The sequence below is a fragment of the Alexandromys fortis genome, unplaced genomic scaffold, assembly GCF_014885135.2.
Source record: "Alexandromys fortis isolate MF-2015 unplaced genomic scaffold, M_Fortis_MF-2015_v1.1 scaffold_90, whole genome shotgun sequence".
NCBI lineage: Eukaryota > Metazoa > Chordata > Mammalia > Rodentia > Cricetidae > Alexandromys > Alexandromys fortis.
This window is the reverse complement of record NW_026067985.1, coordinates 7,041,049-7,061,047: the sequence shown is the minus strand read 5'-3', so window position 1 is coordinate 7,061,047 and position 19,999 is coordinate 7,041,049. Positions and strand designations below refer to the sequence as shown.

Sequence of the window (19,999 nt, the reverse complement as noted above, 5' to 3'; positions counted from 1 at the left end):
GAACTTATGTATCGAGCACTGAAGGCTGCTGAAACAACATGCCATATCCTAACCCTCTTTCCCTCAGGGGACTATATTCTTCGCCAGGTGCAAACCTGGACCAAGCAGTACCGAGCAGCGGAAACCAGCAGCATCCCAGCGATGGAGAGGCTTATCCAGTGGCTGCCACTGCACATTCCCAAGCAACAGAGAACCACAGTGGTGCATGGCGACTTCAGGTAGACACAGCTCCAGGGGGCTGGGTAACCCCATGCGGAAACTTGTGGGCAAGGCCCATGCAGGGGAAGATTGAGCCTGTGGTCTTGGTCCGAATTACAGATGGGAATCATCACTTTAGAGCGTGTGAGAGCAGGCAGGAGACAGCAGCGGACTAAAGGCCTCTCAGCGGGGGCCACGCCTGAAGAAATCACTGGAAAAGCTCCCCTGGTCTTAGCATGTGCTCCCCTTAGAGCTAACACTTACCGTCAAAGAGTTCCACCTGCCACTCTATGGAAGAGGGCACCTTGTAGGAGGCAGGAACAGAAACTGCTGGTTTTGAAAGCGTAAAGCCAGTAAAGCAGACAAGCGAAACTGCCACAGCCGTCGGTCCACCTTAGCACAGCCTGGCACCTCGAGGGATCTTGGCAAAGATGCCAGCCTGCTGTTGCTTGTAGCACACGATAAATCATGTGGTTCCGTGGTGTGCTGGGATTCTGCTTAGCAGATAAAATAAACCGGTTGACTCTACATGAGTCAACCTAAATAAGGCTGAAGGGAATCATACTGAGGAGAAAAGATAAATACGTGTGATATTTGTGCAAATTCACCAAGGATTGAGAGAATGCAACCTGTAGATTTTTAAGTGTGCATAGCTAAGAGAGACAGAAAAATATGAGACAGATGTGGACCACGTTCAAGGAAGGTGGGGAGTGAGGGTGGAGGCCATTAGCTGAACCTGAGGTGTTTGTGTGTTAGACATTTAAGAAAAAGCAGCCAAGGCCGGGCGATGGTGGCGCACGCCTTTACTCCTGGCACTCGGGAGGCAGAGGCAGGCGGATCTCTGTAAGTTCAAGACCAGCCTGGTCTACAGAGCTAGTTCCAGGACAGGCTCCAAAGCCATAGAGAAACCCTGTCTCGAAAAACCAAAAAAAAAAAAAAAAAAAAAAAGAAAGAAAGAAAGAAAGAAAGAAAGAAAGAAAGAAAAAGAAAACGCAGCCAAGGGCTAGAGAGATGGCTCAGAGGTTAAGAGAACTGACTGCTATCCCGGAGGTCCGGAGTTCAATTCCCAGCAACCACATGATGGCTCACACCCATCTGTAATGAGATCTGGTGCCCAGAACACTATATACATAATAAATAAGTTTAAAAAAAAAAAAAGAAAGAAAAAGCCAAGCAGCAGGTGTGACTTCTGTGAGGAAGTTGGCACATGGGGTCATGTGCCATTCCCTGTATTGTTGAATGCTTGGTTTGTTTGTTTTTTTTTTTTTAAAGATTTAGTTACTTTTGATGAAGTGTCTATGTGCGCAGGTGAAGAACCGGTGCCGTGGAGGCCAGAAGGGATTAGATCCTGGAACTGGTGGTTGTGAGCCAAACTTCACCAGGTGCTGGGACCCAACTCGGTCTTCTGCGAGAGCAGTACAGTGCTCATAAGCACTAAGCCCCCTCTCCAGCTCCTCCCATTTATTTTAAGTCAAGCCTGCATTAGTGTCCAGTCAGGAATCGAAAGGACTCAGAGGCCCCTGGAGAGTTTAAAAGGAGTGCAGTGTGGCTCGGAAGCCACTGGACAGACCGCAGCCACAGTGCCATTCCTAACCAGCTGGCTTACCTGGGCCAGCATGCGCTACTGTAACAGACCGCGTGGCAGACTTCCCCAAGGCCTCTTTGCTGACAGCCGGGACAGGACAGCACACTTCCAGCAGTGTGGCTCTCTGGCTGTGGCTGGGCTCCTCAGGCCCTTCTCTGTGGCTTTGTGGTTTCTTAGTATGGTGGCCCTTGGCTAACGGGACCCCTGGTAGCTCGAGTGTGCTAAAGAAGCTATGACCTTCACTGACCTCCACCACCTGGAAACCCTCAGCATCACTTCCTCCACTCGACTTTGATTAGAGGCCAGGTGTTTCCTGGAGTGAAGAATTGGTGGCAAGTGTGTCAAAGAATCTGCAGGCTTGCTTTAGTGCCGTCACAGGGAGGGAGTGAATCCAGAAGGGGTAACTGCAGAGAGGCTCCTGGCCAGAGCAGTGGCCTTGGTAGGGGAGAACAATTAAATAAACATCCCCGCTGGTGCTGCTGACGGGCTGAGGCCAGCTGGTCCTGAGGACCCCAGAGCCCTAGAGGCTGGCCAAGGCTCAGCATACAGGCTGGTGGAGGGTGGGCCTGGGGGTGCGGATGGAGTCTTCTCAGCTATCTTCATTCCTTCTGTGGCTCCTCAGGCTGGATAACCTAATATTCCATCCTGAAAAGCCAGAGGTGCTCGCTGTCCTGGACTGGGAACTTTCTACATTAGGGGATCCCTTTGCGGATGTGGCCTACAGCTGCCTGCTTCACTACCTGCCGTCCAGCTTTCCCATTCTAAAAGGTAGGAGCCAGTTAAGCACTGTGGCACGCACTGGCTGGAGTGGCGGTGACTGTGCTGGGCTTAAAAGTGAGTTGCAAGTAGTTTGAATAACTGTATCACTGGAGTGTGGGGTGGGAATGGGATGCATCTCCCTTCACCCATGGTGCATTTTTTCTCTCTTTCCTTTCCATTTCTATTTCTTTTTTTTTAAGAAATGTTATTCTTTTTAAATATTTATTTATTTATTATGCATACAATATTCTGTCTGTGTGTCTGCCTGCAGGCCAGAAGAGGGCGCCAGACCTCATTACAGATGGTTGTGAGCCACCATGCCTTTAATGCTCTTAACCGCTGAGCCATCTCTCCAGCCCCCTCATTTCTTCTTTTGTCCTGGGAGTTGAGTCTTGGTCTTTGTGCATGCTGGCTGACACTCTAACACTGAGCTGTATCCCCAGCTTGCATTTGATTTTGTGTCTGGACAGGTTCTTGCTGATATGCCCAGTCTCAACATATACCTTCTATTCTCTGTGTGTATCTATCTTTGTCTTTATTTCTGGGTTATCTGCTCTGAGACAGTCTCTCATGGCTGACTGTCATTAAACTCTGTGTCACTGAGGCTGGCTTCAAACCCCTGCCAGTCCTACCTCCACTTCCCCGGTGCTGGGATTACAGGCACGTGTCATTGCACCCGGTCTGTTATTGAAACAATGCTTTGATTCAGTGACTAAGTGACCAAAACCAATGACCATATAATTTTATGATCTCATTTTTCCACTTAGTTGTATATTCCCCCTCCTCTAGGACTGTTTGTCATCAAATGTCTGGTTTAGGATGGCATCTCTCTGAGAGTTGTGGGCTGGGAGTAATCAGAAGCTGCATTCCTTTGTTTACTATTAATCTGGTCTGAAACCTTGAGAGGAAAAATCTGTAAAATAGGAGCTTCATGCTTGCCTCGGGTCATCGGCTAGCACAAGCTGTAAAAGCGGCTCAGGAGCATAGTGGCTTTCAGAATACATGTTTGCTAGTGGTAGGGGAGTGTAGGTGCCAACCACTTAAGGACAGTGTCTCTTGTCTCAGGGTTCAGGGACATGGATGTGACACAGCTGGGCATTCCAACAATGGAGGAGTACTTCAGGATGTACTGTCTGCAAATGGGCATCCCACCCATCGATAACTCTAACTTCTACATGGCTTTCTCATTTTTCCGTGTAGCTGCAATACTACAGGGAGTCTATAAGCGGTCACTCACAGGTAAGTGTTGGCCAGCCTGAGGGTCACAGAGGCTCTGAGGAGTCAGGTTTAGCCAGAATGATGTAAGGTTTAATTTTCTAAACCATCATAAAAATGTGTATGTATATAGGCAGATGTGGGGGCACACACTTGTAAGGTGGGGGTAGAAGGACAGAGACCTCAAGATCATCCTTAGCTACATGTTGTTGGGGGCTCCAAGAGGCTCTGTCTGAAAGTTTAGAAAATAAAAAAGCAGAGGAAGATGCCGGTGTGCTCTGTGATCACTCTGAGGGAATGGTGCCTAGACTGGCCATGGCCTTTTCTCAGAAGGGCTACTCTAGGATCTTGTAGGACTTCTTACTGGTCTCAGGTGCTGCACAAGTGACCTGAGGGTGTTACTAAATTTGCTTCTTGTTCTTTTTGTTTGTTTTGGGGACAGGGTTTCTCTGTGTAGCCCTGACTGTCCTGGCTCTTGTTGTGGTTGCGTTGCAGCCTGACCTTGAACTCAGAGATTCACCTGCCTCTAACTCCTAAGTGCTGGGATAAAGGTCTGTGCCATCAAAGCTTAGTTTCTTTGGGAAAAGGAATGGCAAACACCAGGGGACATCTGACCTCTGATTTCTAGTTCTCAGGGAGCTTACCCTCCTCTCCAAACTCGGTTTCCTTGTCCTCCAAGTTCAGATTCAGACAGTGCTGCTCAGGAGTGCAGGGCCCAGGCCCCAGTATGGACGGAACAGGTGCTCAGCCAGTGACAGTGGCTGCCCTCTGAATATCGGCTGTGTCACTGGCTGGTTAGGGGTCACCAGTTCTCCTTCCATTTTGCATAGGACAGGCAAGCTCGGCAATAGCCAAACAAAGCGGGAAGTTCCCTGAGTTCATGGCTGAGCTGGCATGGGACTTCGCCATCAAAGAAGGCTTCCGGGTTTTCAAGGAGATGCCAGCCTCCAAACCACTAGTGAGATCCTACCACGCATGGGCTGGGTCGCGGCCACAGAGAACTCCAGCGGGTGTGAGGAGTTCCAGCACTGCAGCAGCTGCTGCCCCTTCTCAGGAGACAAAGGGAAGCCTGATCATTTCTCCAGAGGGCCTCTCTCCTCGGGTCAGAAAGTTGTATGACCAGCTGTTGCAGTTTATGAAAGAGAATGTGTACCCCCTGGAGCCGGAGCTGCAGAGACACCAGGCCTCAGCCGACAGGTGGAGCCCTTCCCCGCTGATAGAAGACCTCAAGGTAAACAAGCTTGTCAACATGGCTGACCCTCCCCAGTGAGGAAAGAAGCAGGGGGACTGAGCGGCATGGCCTTGCTTTCCTGTCCCTAAAAGAGACAGCTGCTGATTAATCAGGTCTTATTCTGTCAAGGCCAAGTATCTGTGGGGAGAAGGGAGAATGCAAGCCAAGCAAAGTGCTTCTCCTGTGATCCCAGCACTAGGGAATTGGAGTCAGGAGGATGCAAAGTTCAGGCCACCTTCAACTAGTTGAGACCCTGTCACAAAATCGAGTAATACAGTCTGTGGTGTAGAGAGACTTAGGTCAGGTGGCATCTGTCACACAGATTTGAGAAGCAAGGCACAAGGTCACAAAGTCTCTTGCTAGAGACCGTATCAGAATCTGGGAGCTGAGCGACTGCGGTGCCAGTTGTCATTGCTTTGGGCATACGCTGTATCTCTGACTGCGCCTTCTTCTCCCCTTTCTGTTCCACTGGAGAAGGTAAGATGTGGCCATGGCTGGAGAGATGGCTCAGACCGTAAGAGAGCATACTGCTACTGCAGAGGACCCACATCAGGTGGCTCACACCACCTGTAACTCCAGCTCCAGTGGTTCCAACGCCACACCTCTAGCCTCCATGGGCCTCTGCACTCACATGCATGCACACAGACATCCTTACATTGTTTTGTTTTGCTTTGCTGTGTTTTGTTGAGATGGCGTCTCTCTCTATGCATCTGTGACTGGCCTGGAATTCAACACATGTGCCAGTTTGAGACCATCTCAAACTCAAGAGATCCACATGCCTCTGCCGCCCAAGTGCTGGGGTTAAGGATGGGTGCTACCACTCCCTGCTCAACTTTTTTTTTTAATAAATATTGTTTTGTTTTAAAGATAAAATTCAATGATTACGGCTCTCCTTTTTCCCCTGCCAGGAGAAAGCCAAGGCTGAGGGGCTTTGGAACCTTTTCCTACCCTTGGAGACAGATCCTGAGAAAAAATATGGAGCAGGGCTGACTAACGTGGAGTATGCACATCTGTGTGAAGTCATGGGCATGTCCCTGTACGCTCCCGAGGTACAGTCTCCAGTTCCCTCAGTGTGTGAGAACATGTCCCCACATGGCCTGTGTGGAAAGTCAGATCTAGGGGTACCATATGACTTGAACAGCACATGGGAAAGGAAGGCAAGTAGCAATCGGCCCAGCAGGGGAACCCACCCAGGGATGTGGACCATGGGGGCTTCCAGCCCCTGGCCCAGTTTTCTCCACTTCAAACAACTGATCCAAGGGGGTTTCAGGGCATTTGAGATTGACTTCAGGTATGTGTGAGCCTTTCTGGGGGAGAGAAAGGGCCTTCATGAGTTGTGAGTGAGTCAATGGAAGGAGTCCAGCCCAGCCTCTCCCAGGGGTTGAAGATGTTGGGGGCACTGACTGACGTGTTTCTTCTCTTCAGATATTTAATTGCTCTGCCCCGGATACGGGGAACATGGAGCTCCTGGTGCGGTATGGCACTGAGGAACAGAAGGCCCGGTGGCTGGTGCCCCTGCTGGAGGGCAGGATCCGCTCCTGCTTCGCCATGACGGAGCCCAAGGTACTGTCTTCATATGTCCCCTTTGGCGGGGTCCCTGGTGTCTGCTCCTGAGGAATGCAGGTCCATAGGGATTCTAACCAGAATGTGCTCCTGTGCAGGTGGCCTCCTCAGATGCCTCCAATATTGAGGCTTCCATCAGAGAGGAAGATGGCTCCTACGTCATAAATGGTCACAAGTGGTGGATCACAGGTACTTGGCCTGAAAATAGTTTTCACTTTTTCATTCTGTGCAGATGAGCAGGGTAAGATGTGTTGTGAGCCCTCTAGGTGGCACCGGATGAGCACACCTGTGGCTATATGCCCCTGCAGGCAGCTCTGCCACGCCCTGCCAGCCTCTTTTCCCTGGGAGTCTTCCTGGTGGCTTCCCTTTGCTGTGAGGTCATAGGTGTTGTTTCTCAGAGGCTTCCAAGTGCCTCTCTGTCCCTCAGCTCACAGAGCTGATGACCTCATCCATCCCATTTCACAGGAGGAAACTAGGACTCGGGGAGACCGGTCATTTACCCAAGGCTGCAGCAGCTGGCGGGTATCAAACAGACTTCAGAATTTGCTGGATTCCAAGACCCGTGTCCAGAGCTGTCCTTCCTAGTATTAATGGGGACAGCAGAGCAGGCTGTGGGAGGAAGCAGCAGTTTGTAGATTTTTTTGTCTGTCAATGAGAAATTTACATGTGAGAGAGACAGAGACAGAGAGAACAGAGGTGTGGGGTGTGGGGAAGAGAAGGTATCATGTAGTCTGTGCTGACCTCAGACTTGCTATGTAGCTGAATCTGGCCATGAACTCCGCATCCTCAGGCCCCTACCTTCCAAGTGTTACAGGTTTGCGCCACCACACCTGACTCAAATTTATGTATTTTTCAAAAATCCAAATACCTGTTAGATGTGGGGTTGCACAAACTGTAATCCCCGGGTTTTTGATGTAGAGGCAGAGGATAATGCAAATGTGGGGATGTCTGCTTGATCATGTATGAGTTCAAGGCCAGCCTGGGCTACCTGAGATACTGTCTTAAAAAACAAAATTAAACTTGAGATAGAGACTCTATGTAGATCTGGCTGTCCTGGAATTCCTGGCATAGATGAAGCTGGCCTTGAACTCACTTGCCTTGGTCTCCCAAGTGCTGGAGTTAAAGGTGTGGGCCCCTACACCAACTTCATTGTGATTCGTAGGAAGTGACCCACGGAGATGGCTTGGGGGTTAAGAGCACTTGTTATTGCAGAGAACGTGGGTCAGTTCCCAGCACCCACACTGTGGCTCACAGTGGTTTGTAACTCAGTTCCAAGTGCTCTGACTTCCTCTGGGATAGGCATGTGTGTGATGCACATTCATAGATTTAGGCAAAACGCACATGTAAAATAACTGTTTTGAATTTTATTATAATTGTTACGAAGTGAACTCTTGACACTTGTTCCCTGCCATATTCAACTTTCTCTACATCCGCACATTTGTAACTCATGGAAGCTCTGTCAGCACTCATCCTGTCCTCTGCTTGCTCAACCTCTCTTAGGTACCGTACCTTCTGACCATGTGCCAGGATCTAATGTTCAGAGCACCTATGGCAAGAAGAAGGGATGGGAGGAGAGGGGACAGAGAAGAAGGGGAGCAGTGAGAATGAATGAAGAGTTTCCTGCACAGTAGATTTTGTTTTATTCCGTGCTCTGGTCAAGTGTTCCATCTGAGCCTCCTCTCTCGTCCCTCCCTCCATCATGTGGACTCTGAAGCAGTCACTCAGTTTATGCAGTGTGCTAGCGGGGTGTCTTTGGTATGTTTGTCACACTTTGACATGGAGAGCACACAACAGCTATTCTCAACAAGGACAGCCAGTCTCCCACGGCTCCAGGAAGCACAGCAGCAGCCGGCTGGAAGCACAGATCTGTCTTGGAGTCTTAAGAGTCCGAGTCCTGCAGCAGGCACCAGCGTGGAAGCTTGACAACCGGCAGTTCAGTTGTCTTCTGGGTGTTTCCAGGAGTGCCACTGTCCTGGGCCTAACAGCCACCAGGGTTCACTAGAGGGTGGGAGCGTAGACCCAGCCCCCCAGGCCTGAGAGTTGTATTGGGGTCAGGACCACTCCCACAGAGTATTATTTAAATGAGCTCCCAAAAGAGGAACACAGTGTCTTCTCTTTTCCTTCCTCTCAGTTTCCCCTGGGGGCACCTGAGAGCACAGGAATCCCATTAAACCTGGATTTTCTTAATTTGGCTTGTTTTGATTTGGCTTGATTGGGAATTTTGCATCGGCAGAAATATTCCTAACAGTGTGCTCTCTTCAAAGTCTTTTGCAGTCAGTTCTATCGTTGCTACTTCACTATGGTTAAACTTGTGAGCTGTTTGTTTTGTACCATCCATAACAGACATCACATAACCCATTTCCTCAGCTGGACCTCAGCAGGCTAGAGAAGATGCTTATAGCAGCCACCTTGGCTTTTGTTTCTATTTCTTCAAGTCTAACATGATGGTTTTTAATTTTTTTTTTTCGGTTTTTCGAGACAGGGTTTCTCTGTGGTTTTGGAGCCTGTCCTGGAACTAGCTCTGTAGACCAGGCTGGTCTCGAACTCACAGAGATCCGCCTGCCTCTGCCTCCCGAGTGCTGGGATTAAAGGTATGCGACACCACCGCCCGGCTTTAATTTTTTTTTTTTTTATGGGAGTGAAGAGAGGACTGAAGTAGTTACGGTCACTAGCTACTCTTGCAAGAGAACCAGGACTTGATTACCAGCACCCACATGGTGACTCACAACTGTCTATGACTCTAGTTCTAAGAGATCTGACTCCCTCTTCTAGCGTCTTTGGGCACTGCAGTCTCAACATGCAGACAAAACATACATACAGTTAAAACATTGTTCCTATGGTGCTGGGTCCCAGTCTCAGTGCAGTAAGTTCTGTCTGGCCTGGAGCCTGCATGGGTGGGCGCTTCTCCAATCCTGTGTATCTATCAGTGTCCTAGCTTTGCTTTAGGGCTTCCTGTGATTAGATGTTCACTGGCCTTGGCATGCACTGACAGAATGCTCTCCCTTCTCTCCTGGCAGGCATCCTGGATCCACGCTGCAAACTCTGTGTGTTTATGGGAAAAACAGACCCGCAGGCCCCGAGGCACCAGCAGCAGTCCATAATCTTAGTTCCCATGGACACTCCAGGAATCAATATCATCCGGCCTTTGTCAGTGTATGGGTTGGAAGATCCCCCAGGTTAGACCTCCTGGGGTCAGTCACCCTGAGTGTGGCTCCAGTACGTGGGCAGCAGTTTGGGGGAGTGCTTGTTCTGTTCAGAATTTTCTACACGCCAAGGATCTGATAGCGTCGGTAAGACGCGTCCCAGCCCTTTATTTCCTAAGGAGCTAGAACTGCTCGGCAGACTGCCTGTGGGTGTTTATGCTTGCCTTTCCTCTTCTAATCTCAGAAGATGATGAGGTCCGGCAGAGGCGCCAGGGCAGCAGTGCAGTTCACAGCCCCAGTTGAGCCCCTGTGTGAGGAGAGAGCCTTCCCTGCTGACAGAATTCACACCCTTACTTCTGCATCACATAGAGGTTCTGGCCTGCATCGTATTTTAACCACAGGGCCTGAAAGATCACTCAGTGGGTACTTCCACCAAGCCTGATGACCTGAGTTCAGCCCTTGTCACCCATGTGGTAAAAGGAGACATCTGACTCTGCTATTTGTCCTAAAAGTATAAATAACTGTGGCCAGGGAGGTGGCTCAGTAGGGAAAGAGTCTTGCTGCCAAGCCTGACAAGGTGCGTTCAATCCCCAGGACCTACATAGTAGAAGAGACCTGACTCCTGAACATTGTTTTCTGACCTCCAAATTCACTGTGCCTGTGTGCACACATATACACACACTCAGCAGTAAATTTGATATACAAAACTTTTAAAGAAAATGGCAGAAGCTGGGCAGTGGTTTAATCCCAGCTCTCTGGAGTCAGAGGCAGGCAAATATCTGTGTTTAAGGCCAGCCTGGTCTACACAGTGAGTTCTAGGACAGCTATAGCTATGCAGAGAAACTCTGTCTTAAAAAACATAAGGAGCTGGGCAGTGGTGGTGCACACCTTTAATCCCAGTACTCGGGAGCAGAGCAGAGGCAAGCAGATCTCTGAGTTCGAGCCCAGCCCGGTATACAGAGCGAGTTCCAGGACAGGTTCCAAAGCTACACAGAGAAACTCTATCTCAAAAAAGCCCCCCCCCCACTAAAAAAAAAAAAAGAAAAAGAAGAAAAGAAGAAAACCCATAAGGAATGGCAGAATAGAATAACTTGGTTTTTTTTTTTTTCCTGAAAACAATTCTCTTCCATTATTTCTGGGTCCCCTGACCCCTTCTTAGCTGTGACACAGTTAGAAGGCTAAGGTCTGGGAACACGTAGCCCTGACTGAAGAGAGGAATAAACACACCCAAGAAAAATGTATTTTCATCTTTCAGGGGGCCACGGCGAAGTACGATTCAAGGACGTGCGTGTGCCAAAAGAGAACATAGTCCTGGGCCCTGGTCGAGGCTTTGAGATCGCACAGGGCAGGCTGGGGCCTGGCCGGATTCATCACTGCATGAGGCTGATTGGGTATTCAGAGAGGGCCCTGTCACTCATGAAGACACGCGTGAGTTCCCTCCCTAGTGCCCACACTGACCAACAGCCACTACTGCTGTCTGGGAACTCAAACACTGGAACCCTTCTGAAAACAGACCTCACAGAGTGATATTCACATCCAGAATCTGTGGTCTCTACTTTGGCCACAGCTGACTTCCAGAGTGGAGTGGCCACCTCCGGCAGGAAAGGCCAGGCAGGCTTTATGGTAGCTGAGGGTGAGGTTCCAGTGCCCACAGGATATGAGTAGCCAAGAGCTATCCATGCTTCCAGAACATTGTTAAAACTCAGACCCCAGGGAGATCCTGAGTTGTCTGTCTCTGTGCCCTGGGGTCACAGCACCTGGCCCGGTGCATATTGCCTTCCTTGTCCAGTGTGGTCAGAATATAGAATCTGAAGCCAGCATGGTATCTTATTCCAGCACTCAGAAAACTAAGGCAGAAGGATTGTTGCAACTGCCAGAGTCGCCTAGATTCCATAACAGGACACTGTCTCAAACAATGAAAGCCATTTGCCGTGGGCCCCTTAACAGCTGGAGGCCTACATAGTATAGGGGTCTCTGACTATCAGGGTAGCAGAGTCAAGAAAGCAGTTCAGTTCAGCCCGACTTCAGGAGTCTGACCCCCAAATGTTTTACTTTCGGTATCTTGAAGCACAGCATAACTTGGTGCAAACTTATTCTGGTGATGATAAATGCAATCCTGTGTACACAGAAAAGCATACATAAATCTCTGAGGAACAAAGTAAGCTAAATAGAGATGGGGAGAGACTACACTGAAACTCTGTAACGTCCCATGACAAGCTTATAATCAGAGTCTGGGGTAGATTCTGTCAGGACGAGGTTCTGGTGTGGTCTCCAGCCACAAAGATGGCACAAAGGTCACCAGACTTTTTGCCACATCCTCTCTCACAGCCCAGGTTCACATATAGAGTTGGCCTGGATCTCTCCATGTAAGCAAGGATGACCTTGTTGGGACTCAATTGAACCATACCATTCCTGGGTGGAAAGTAGCTTCTTAGGATAGAAGCTACTTTTAAACATATAATCTAGAGTTGGGCGGTGGTGGCACACGCCTTTAGTCCCAGCACTCGGGAGGCAGAGGCAGGCGGATCTTTGTGAGTTCGAGGCCGGCTTGGTCTCCAAGAGCTAGTTCCAGGACAGGATCCAAAGCTACAGAGAAACCCTGTCTCGAAAAAACAAAAAAACAAAAACATATCATTTAGGGATACTCACAATGCCCCTAAGTTGTATGTTTTAAAAGCAGACTGGAAGGGGGGATACTCACAATGCCCCTAAGTTGTATGTTTTAAAAGCAGACTGGAAGGGAAAAGTGTCATGGCATATACCTTGAATCCCAGCTCTCTGTAGAGAGAGACAGGCAGATCTCTGTGAGTTCAAGGCCAGTATAGTCTACATAGCAAGTTCCAGGACACCAGGGACTACCTGGAGAGACCTGTCTCAAATGAACCAATGGAAAGAGGCTACACAACACTATGTGGACTATGACTTTTTTTAATGGGGGGAGGACAGTGAGTTGGCCCAGCAGGTAAAGGTATCTGCTGTCAATAATGTTGCTAACCTAAGTTTGGTCGTTGGGGTCTCTGGTACCATCTGATGATATTCTTAGCTTTTGGGTTGGTGGGAGGGAGAGCACTTCACATTCCAACAGGATTAGTGACAGGTCTTAATTAACACTGCAGTGGGCAATAAGATGCTGGCTCTGGACCTGCAGCATTGCAAGCTCCCTGCAGTCGGTCCATCAGCCTTGGAGGGTGTTCCGTATAGGTGCGGCATCTGTGATGAGCATTATCGCCTGTATACAGACGCTGCCGCCAGCCAGCTCCCGCTTCTGCTCTCCCCTCCTGTGTGCCCGGCTCCTCAGCCTCGTCTCCCTGGTATCTGTAGGTGATGTCCCGCACCGCCTTCGGGAAGCCCCTCGTGGAGCATGGCACCATCCTGGCAGACATTGCCCGGTCACGTGTGGACATCGAGCAGGCACGGCTGCTGGTGCTGAAAGCTGCACACCTCATGGATGTGGCAGGAAACAAGGTGGGAGGCCTCCCAGGTCAGAGGTCACCCTGGGGTGACACCGCAGTGGGCCTTCTCTTCTTTTTTATTTTGTTTGTTTGTTTATTTATTTACTTATTTTCGGTTTTTCGAGACAGGGTTTCTCTGTGGCTTTGGAGCCTGTCCTGGAACGTAGACCAGGCTGGTCTCGAACTCACAGAGATCCGCCTGCCTCTGCCTCCCGAGTGCTGGGATTAAAGGCGTGTGCCACCATCGCCCAGCGGCCTTTTCTTTCTAGCTTAGCTCTCGGACACTGATGACTGCTACTGTTCTCTTGAACTCTGGCCGTCTATCCACTCCAGAAAAGGCCAGGAACAGGGAACTTTCATTTACCAACTGGGAACCTTCCTGATTTGAGAAAAGGAAGTCTGGTGGCCCCTGTACTCCTACAGCATGTTGGTGGGGGAGGTGGATGACAGAGGAGAGAGCTGGGGACAAGGGACCTCACAGGCCTAGTCCAAATTCAGCATTAGCCAACACAGGGCCTTGTTCCCAGAACAACATGACCCATTGCCGGTAGCAGCTGGGCATGGTACATGCTGACTGCTGTGTTATCTGGCCTTCTAAGCAGGGACCCTACACCCAGCCAAGAGCTGCAGTGATGGGGTTGTGTCAGGAGCACAGTTCCTGACTCTTTGATGCTCTAGTGGCCAGCCCCAAGGTCATCCTCTGGCTTTGGTCCACTGTTGCCTGGAGCTGGACCTGGACACAGCTGTTTGTGTAGGTGGCGTTTGGAGTCAAACCCAGTGCCTTGCAATTGCCAAGGGAAGTGCAGGGAGGTGCTGTCCACAGCCAGTAGCTCAGGCCGCTGGATCTGGCTTTGGCCCAGAATGCAGCAGCAGCCATTCCCTTTACCCTAGTCACTAGTCACACTCACTTGCAGAACCCAACTCTGTGTCCACCCTGACAGTTTGACTTTGTGTTGCCCTCCCAGCACCTGGTCCTCCGTTATTCTAACTCTACCTTCTCCTGCAGGCTGCAGCTTTAGAGATTGCCATGATCAAAATGGTAGCCCCATCCATGGCCTATCAAGTCATTGACCGCGCTATTCAGGTGAGCCACCCTGCGCTTTACCCTTCAAACGAAGAGTGCAGGGGCCTCCCTCCTTCCCTAGTCCAAGACAGTGAGTGTTAGCTTGTAAGTAGCTGGCCTTGGGCTCCTCTGCTGCTGCTCACACCCTATGTCCCGACTCTGCAGGGTTCCTCCTTCCACATCCTGACACCTGGTCCCACACAGCACTCTCTAGGTAGCAGAAGCAACCTTCTTGGTGACTCAGGCATCCAGTAGGTGGCAGTGTCCCCATGAGAGGTCTGAACTCACAGGTGTCACAGGGCATCCCCAGGTGTTCTGAGCAGGATGTCACTTTTAGAGCTCACCCAGGCCTTCTCCTCCTCCCTGCCATGTGTCCGGAAGGCCTTTGGAGCAGCGGGCCTGAGCAGCGACTACCCTCTGGCTCCTTTCTTGGCCTGGGCCCGAGCCTTGCGCTTTGCTGATGGCCCAGATGAGGTCCACCGGCTGACCGTGGCGAAGATGGAACTGAGGAACCACAGCAGGCTGCAGGAGCCAGCAGCACCCAGAGTGTAGGTTCTGTCCTTGGGAAGACCAGGTATGCGTGCTTCTTCTATCGTGTCCAGCACCTCAGTGTGGGGCAGGCGTGCTGGCTAGCGTTTCTGGGTAGCCTGTGAGTTTGTGTTTTAAGCATGGAGGAAGAACATTGGGGTCCAGGCCTGGGGAGCTGGTCCCGTGTTCCTCAGAGTTGACATCATGGTCCCCTTTTGCAGGCTGTAGGAATCTGGACACCTGTGTGCTCTGTTCTCTCCAGAGGCGATGGGGTTCCTTCTCAGGGCGTCTAGGAAGGCAGACGGCATGAACCGCAGCAGACGCTCCCTGCAACTGGAATGAAACCATTCTGTGACAGCTAGAGTGCCCGCATCAAGTGCCTTATTACCAAGGGGCTTTGGGGACACAAAGAGTCTCTGTACTTCCTGTGTCACATGAAAGACATGGGAATAAAAGCTCCCACAGCCCTGGGACTCAGGTGTCGGTGGCTTCCTCACAACTATGCTGCTTCCCCTGCACTGGCCCCATATGCTGGGGCCCTGTGGGACGTGGATGCCATCGCTCCCGATTCTCCCCATGTCTTCTTCACATCCCCTCACTGTAGGCCCATATTTCGGTATGGTGGAGTAGCCAGGCATAAAAGCCATAGGCCCGGTCTGAGCTGATCACGTAGCTCTGCAGACAAGCTGTCTCTGCGTAACAATAGCAAGGATGTACTTGCTAGAAATGTAGATCTCCTGAGGAGAGGTGTTGGCTGAAACTGGTCAGGATGTTTGGGGCTTACTTCTTGGTAATTTGGAGGAAGTCTTATAGAGATGCTAATTCATGGACTATGTGACAGCTAACATACAGGTAGATGCGGACGAGACAGAAGGCCATTCACCTGGTTACCTAGGAGACGAATCTAATGTGTTTTCCCACTCAATTTATGTGCTGATATATAAGCTGTTTGGAGAATAAACGAGATCTTGCCCTTCCATGATGACCGTGCAAGTTGTGTCTGATTATTCCTCGCGACTCCGTACCAGTCCAGTTAGGGAAGATAATTATCTGTGTTGGACCCACACGGGCTCCAACACCTCACCAGAAAACTTCACCAGAGGAACCGTGCCACCTGAGTGAGATCCCCATAACTGCCACACTCTGCTGCCTGTCAGCAGTCCTGTTGCGGCACGGGGGAAGACAGACAGGAACAGAGGCCCCATGAGACCAGAAAAGAAGCAGCTATTTTAGGAAGACTTGGCATTAAGATGCAGCCCAGCCCATCTGCAGGCAACAAGTTTGGCCGGCACCATCACATGCTGTACTGTAAACCTGACCTCAGGGTACCTGCTTCCCCCATGGACCTGATGCACAGCTTGGCCATGCACTGCCGAGTGCACAGTCACAACAGGCTCCTGAATGGCTTTCTCAGGTGTGCTGGTCCGCACATGAGCTGGGGACACAGGTGCCACCACATCTGAGGAACAGTTACTGAAGGAAGATGGATGTTGTGCCTACTGTTCAATGTTAGCATAGTGCCAGCACACTGGTAGATTCCGCAACCTGAGCCCCACTTCTGTTTCATGCCAGAAATAAAGGGGTTTGTAAAAAGGAAGTGTCATGACATGGCATATCATGGGCCCTAAGAATGTCTCTCGTGACTTCTGAGATTAACCTTGCTCTACTGCAATGCTAAGGCATGGCCCCACACCTCTCTCAGATTCGCTGCTTCAAGGCCTGGATACACCCACATGTGCAAGCATATAGTCTTTAAAAAAATTTTTTTTAAATATTTATATGTATACAGTGTTTAGCCTGCATGTATTCTTGAAGGACAGAAGAGGGCACCAGATCTCATTATAGATGGTTGTGAGCCACCATATGGTTGTATGGGAACTGAACTTGGGGCATATGGTCTTAACCACTGAGCTATCTGCACAAATCCCAATGTGGGTTTGTAAAAGACCCTGCCAGGGCTAGGAAGAAAACAGGGCTGGGAAAGAGCTGGCTGCACAAGAATAAACTCCCGAGTTTGTGCTCCAAAGCCCACATGGAAAGCTGAGTGTGTGGTGTATACTTGTGATCTCTCGGAGGGCAGTGACAGGAGGGTCCCTGTGACTCACCGACCAACCAGTTCTGCCGGCTTGGTCAGTTCTAGGTCCTGTCTCAAAAATCTAGGTGATCAGGTTCTGAAGAACGACACTAGACGTTGTCCTCGGCTTCCACACACATGTGGACACATGCACCTGCACATATGAAACACACACTCAGAGTAAATGACTCTTTTAAGATTTATTTATATGTATACAGAGTTCTGCCTACAGGCCAGAAGAGGGCACTGGATCTCGTTACAGCCAGTTGTGAGCCACCATATGGGAGCTGGCAATTGAACTCAGGACCTCTGGAAGAGCAACCAGTGCTCTCAACTGCGGAGCCACCTCTCCAGCCCCTGTAAACGACACCTTCACTTTTCAAAGTTGTTGAGGTTTGAATTAAGGTTATGTTAGTACATAATGAATCCGTGACTTGGGCATGGAAACATTTGATGTTGATATTTCTCAAGAAAGACATCGGAATGCCAACAAGTGGAAAAGGAAAAAGGAACACAGGAATGTGTGCCACTTACCTCAGTTTCTAGGGACTAGAGTACATGATGCTCCCACTCCCAAGAGTGTTTTCTGAAGACAAACACTGCTTTGCTTATATAACCCTGACGTGGTGCCTGTGAAGAGCTCTCCTCTGCTGAACTGTAAACACCAACTACTAACAATGGAGCTGCAACAATCAAAGTGGCCTGGCCTCAACTCGCACCCACCAGCTGAGGCTACCCAGAGTCCCCTGCTTTCCCACCTTCAGTTCTTGCATTTGTCAGGAGAAGCGACTTGGAGAAACTCTCACAAAAGTTCACCGCCATTCGAGCCGGAGTTCCCTAAAATCCATGGAATCCAGTGGAGTCTCCCACAAGAGTAATAGATACAAAATAAAAAGGAGTAGGCGTCATGGTTCTAGCGGCATGGGGAAGATTCCAGGATCACCTGGCGTGGCCTTCCCAGCCTTCCTCATCTGACTTCCAGCTGGCTGCTCAGGCCCCAGAGGGCTTGGTTTGGTGGTGATCCAGTCTTCCCAGTTTTGTGGATCCACCCCACTGTGGCCTGACCTATCCTGGAAGAGGATCAAGGCATAGCCATCCTGCATTCCCTTCTCTCTCCACAGCACACAACCCTCTGGGCCCCTCTGGGCACATAGTGGGAGGATTTCCATAGGGACAGAGGGACTGGCTGATTCCAGGGTCCTGGCCACCTTTGCTCCTATGCATCCATTTCTTCCTCTTTGTATTCCCTGCCAAGCCCTGTACTCAGCCTGTCCTCAGCCAAGCCCTGATTTCAGATACAGTCTGATGATTCTAGAACCATCCCGAGAGGCTGGTCTCCTCTGCCTGCCCAGGGCCTTCAAGGCCACGAGGAAAGTGGCTCCTGAGAGCAGGCTCCAGGATACATCACATCATAGGGTAGTTTTCTGTCTCCTCAGGGCTTCACTCAGCCAGGACTGTGTCAGCAAGAGCCCCTAGGCAGTGTGGGCTGACTGACACATAAAGTCATGTGACCTGGGGACCAACTCTCAGAGATGAAGGATTGGACAAGTAGCCGGGCCAGTCTTTCTTCTGATTACAGCAACACCCTGGGTAGAAGGCTTTGTTTTTATCAGCACCTTAGATAACTCGGTAGTTAAGGGCTAAGGGCAGTAGGAGATAGCCAAGGCCAATCCTAGCTGAAGTGGTGTGGCCTGGTTTTATCCAGTCACGTGACCGGGGAAGGGGTCAATGTGAGGTGAAAATGCTAACTTCTGCAGAAATGGGGGTTAAGCAAATGTAGGACGTGGAGTTGGCCATCTGGGCTTCCAGGTTGTCCTTCTGGACATTAAGGCACAGGAGAAGGGGACTCTGCCTGTCTTCAGTGTTGTTTGCAACAAGCAGGAGCTTCCCTGGCAGCAGAAGATGTCCAGGCAGAAAGCACTTTAAGGGACCTGGGTTCATCCTGATGATGAGGCCTTGAGCTGCTAGGAGCTGTCAGTGTTGACTGCAGTCTCTTTGTGTGGCTTGTGCAAATACAGTGTTTCTAGGCCAGCTGGAGAAGCGGGCCCAGAGAGCCTGCCTGGCCAGAGTTGGGTCAGGGAAAGCATGTTAGTTCTGAGTTCCAGTGTCCCAAATTCAACTGGGTTTGGGAAGGGATTTTCCTTCTCATGGCCCTGGGTTTTCTTCATTTGAAAAGTGGAGAGGACAGAGCTCCTGGAGTTGAGGATCAAGTGGAACTTTAACTGTGCCAGGTCAACTCCTATGTGGCTATCGTCAGGAAGAGCCAGAGAGGAATGGGCTGGGCTACAGGGTGGATTTCAGTGGCACAGTGTCTGTCTAGTGTGTCCATGAGTTCAAGCCCAAGCAGTGGCAGGAAAGAGAAGTCCCTGTGCTTTAGTGGGAGACCAGACCTGAGGGATTTTATCAGAGTGAGGACCAGCCCCCAGCTGCCTGGACCACAATACTTCTCAAGCTTAAGCCACAAAGCATCATCCTGGGGTCTAGCTGAATTCTGAAGCGTGAGTTGGTCTGAGGGCCTTTCAGTCACACTTGCTCCCCTTACGCCCTTTGGAGAAGCCTGAGCGAGGCGGATGCCGGATCTCCCAGGTCAGGGACCCCAGCTGGTAGACTGTGAGTGCTGCTGGTTCCTGGAGTACAGGAGGCGGCTGGTACAGGCTCTTCTCAGCTCTGAGGACAACCGGATACTCCCCTGCCCACGCCACTGCCACCAATAAGGTGGTTCCAAAGTTTGCCTTTTTAAAACAGAATCTTTCTCTATAGCCCAGGCTAGCCTTTAAGCCACAGACCTGCCTCTCCGTGCTGGGTTAAACAGTGGGAGTTAAAGGAGGGACTTCTTTCTGCACAGTGGTGGCACCTGTGTCCCACCAGGCACCAGCCCAAGCTGTTTGTCCATGCCCAGGAGTTACATGCCTTCAAGGTGCCTGGCCAGGAGCCCTTTACCCAGATCAAAGTCCATGTGGTCTCACTGGAGGACATTGCCCCAGAACACCGCTTTTCTTCTGCCTGGCATGCCACCCTAGGCCGGTGTTGGGGAGAGGCCCTGACCATGCTGCCAGTAACTGATCACATTCTAAAAGTAAGTCCATGGTTGATGTGGGAGTGTCATATATCAATCTGTTGATTTCATTGGTTAAGCAATAAAGAAACTGCTTGGCTGGCCCTGATAGGTTAAAACATAGGTGGGAGAA

The 19,999-nt window shown here is 50.4% G+C and overlaps 1 protein-coding gene across 3 annotated transcripts in view; it reads left to right on the top strand.

Annotated features, from left to right (window-relative positions):
* The window catches only part of Acad10 (acyl-CoA dehydrogenase family member 10), a 40,157-nt gene extending 24,438 nt beyond the window's left edge, over nucleotides 1–15,719 (top strand). The window contains exons 10-22 of one of the 3 annotated variants that reach the window (XM_050159114.1): nucleotides 68–218; nucleotides 2,406–2,551; nucleotides 3,743–3,781; nucleotides 4,588–4,988; nucleotides 5,897–6,037; nucleotides 6,414–6,551; nucleotides 6,650–6,740; nucleotides 9,569–9,727; nucleotides 10,950–11,122; nucleotides 13,016–13,159; nucleotides 14,153–14,230; nucleotides 14,591–14,757; nucleotides 14,959–15,719. In XM_050159114.1, the coding sequence (XP_050015071.1) occupies nucleotides 68–218; nucleotides 2,406–2,551; nucleotides 3,743–3,781; nucleotides 4,588–4,988; nucleotides 5,897–6,037; nucleotides 6,414–6,551; nucleotides 6,650–6,740; nucleotides 9,569–9,727; nucleotides 10,950–11,122; nucleotides 13,016–13,159; nucleotides 14,153–14,230; nucleotides 14,591–14,757; nucleotides 14,959–14,965 (1,835 nt within the window). In that variant the 3' untranslated portion in view covers nucleotides 14,966–15,719. Of the gene's footprint in view, nucleotides 1–67; nucleotides 219–2,405; nucleotides 2,552–3,607; nucleotides 3,782–4,587; nucleotides 4,989–5,896; nucleotides 6,038–6,413; nucleotides 6,552–6,649; nucleotides 6,741–9,568; nucleotides 9,728–10,949; nucleotides 11,123–13,015; nucleotides 13,160–14,152; nucleotides 14,231–14,590; nucleotides 14,784–14,958 lie in introns of all 3 variants that reach the window. The other 2 variants (XM_050159112.1, XM_050159113.1) reach the window with 2 other exon arrangements.
* Nucleotides 15,720–19,999: the final 4,280 nt, after the last annotated feature.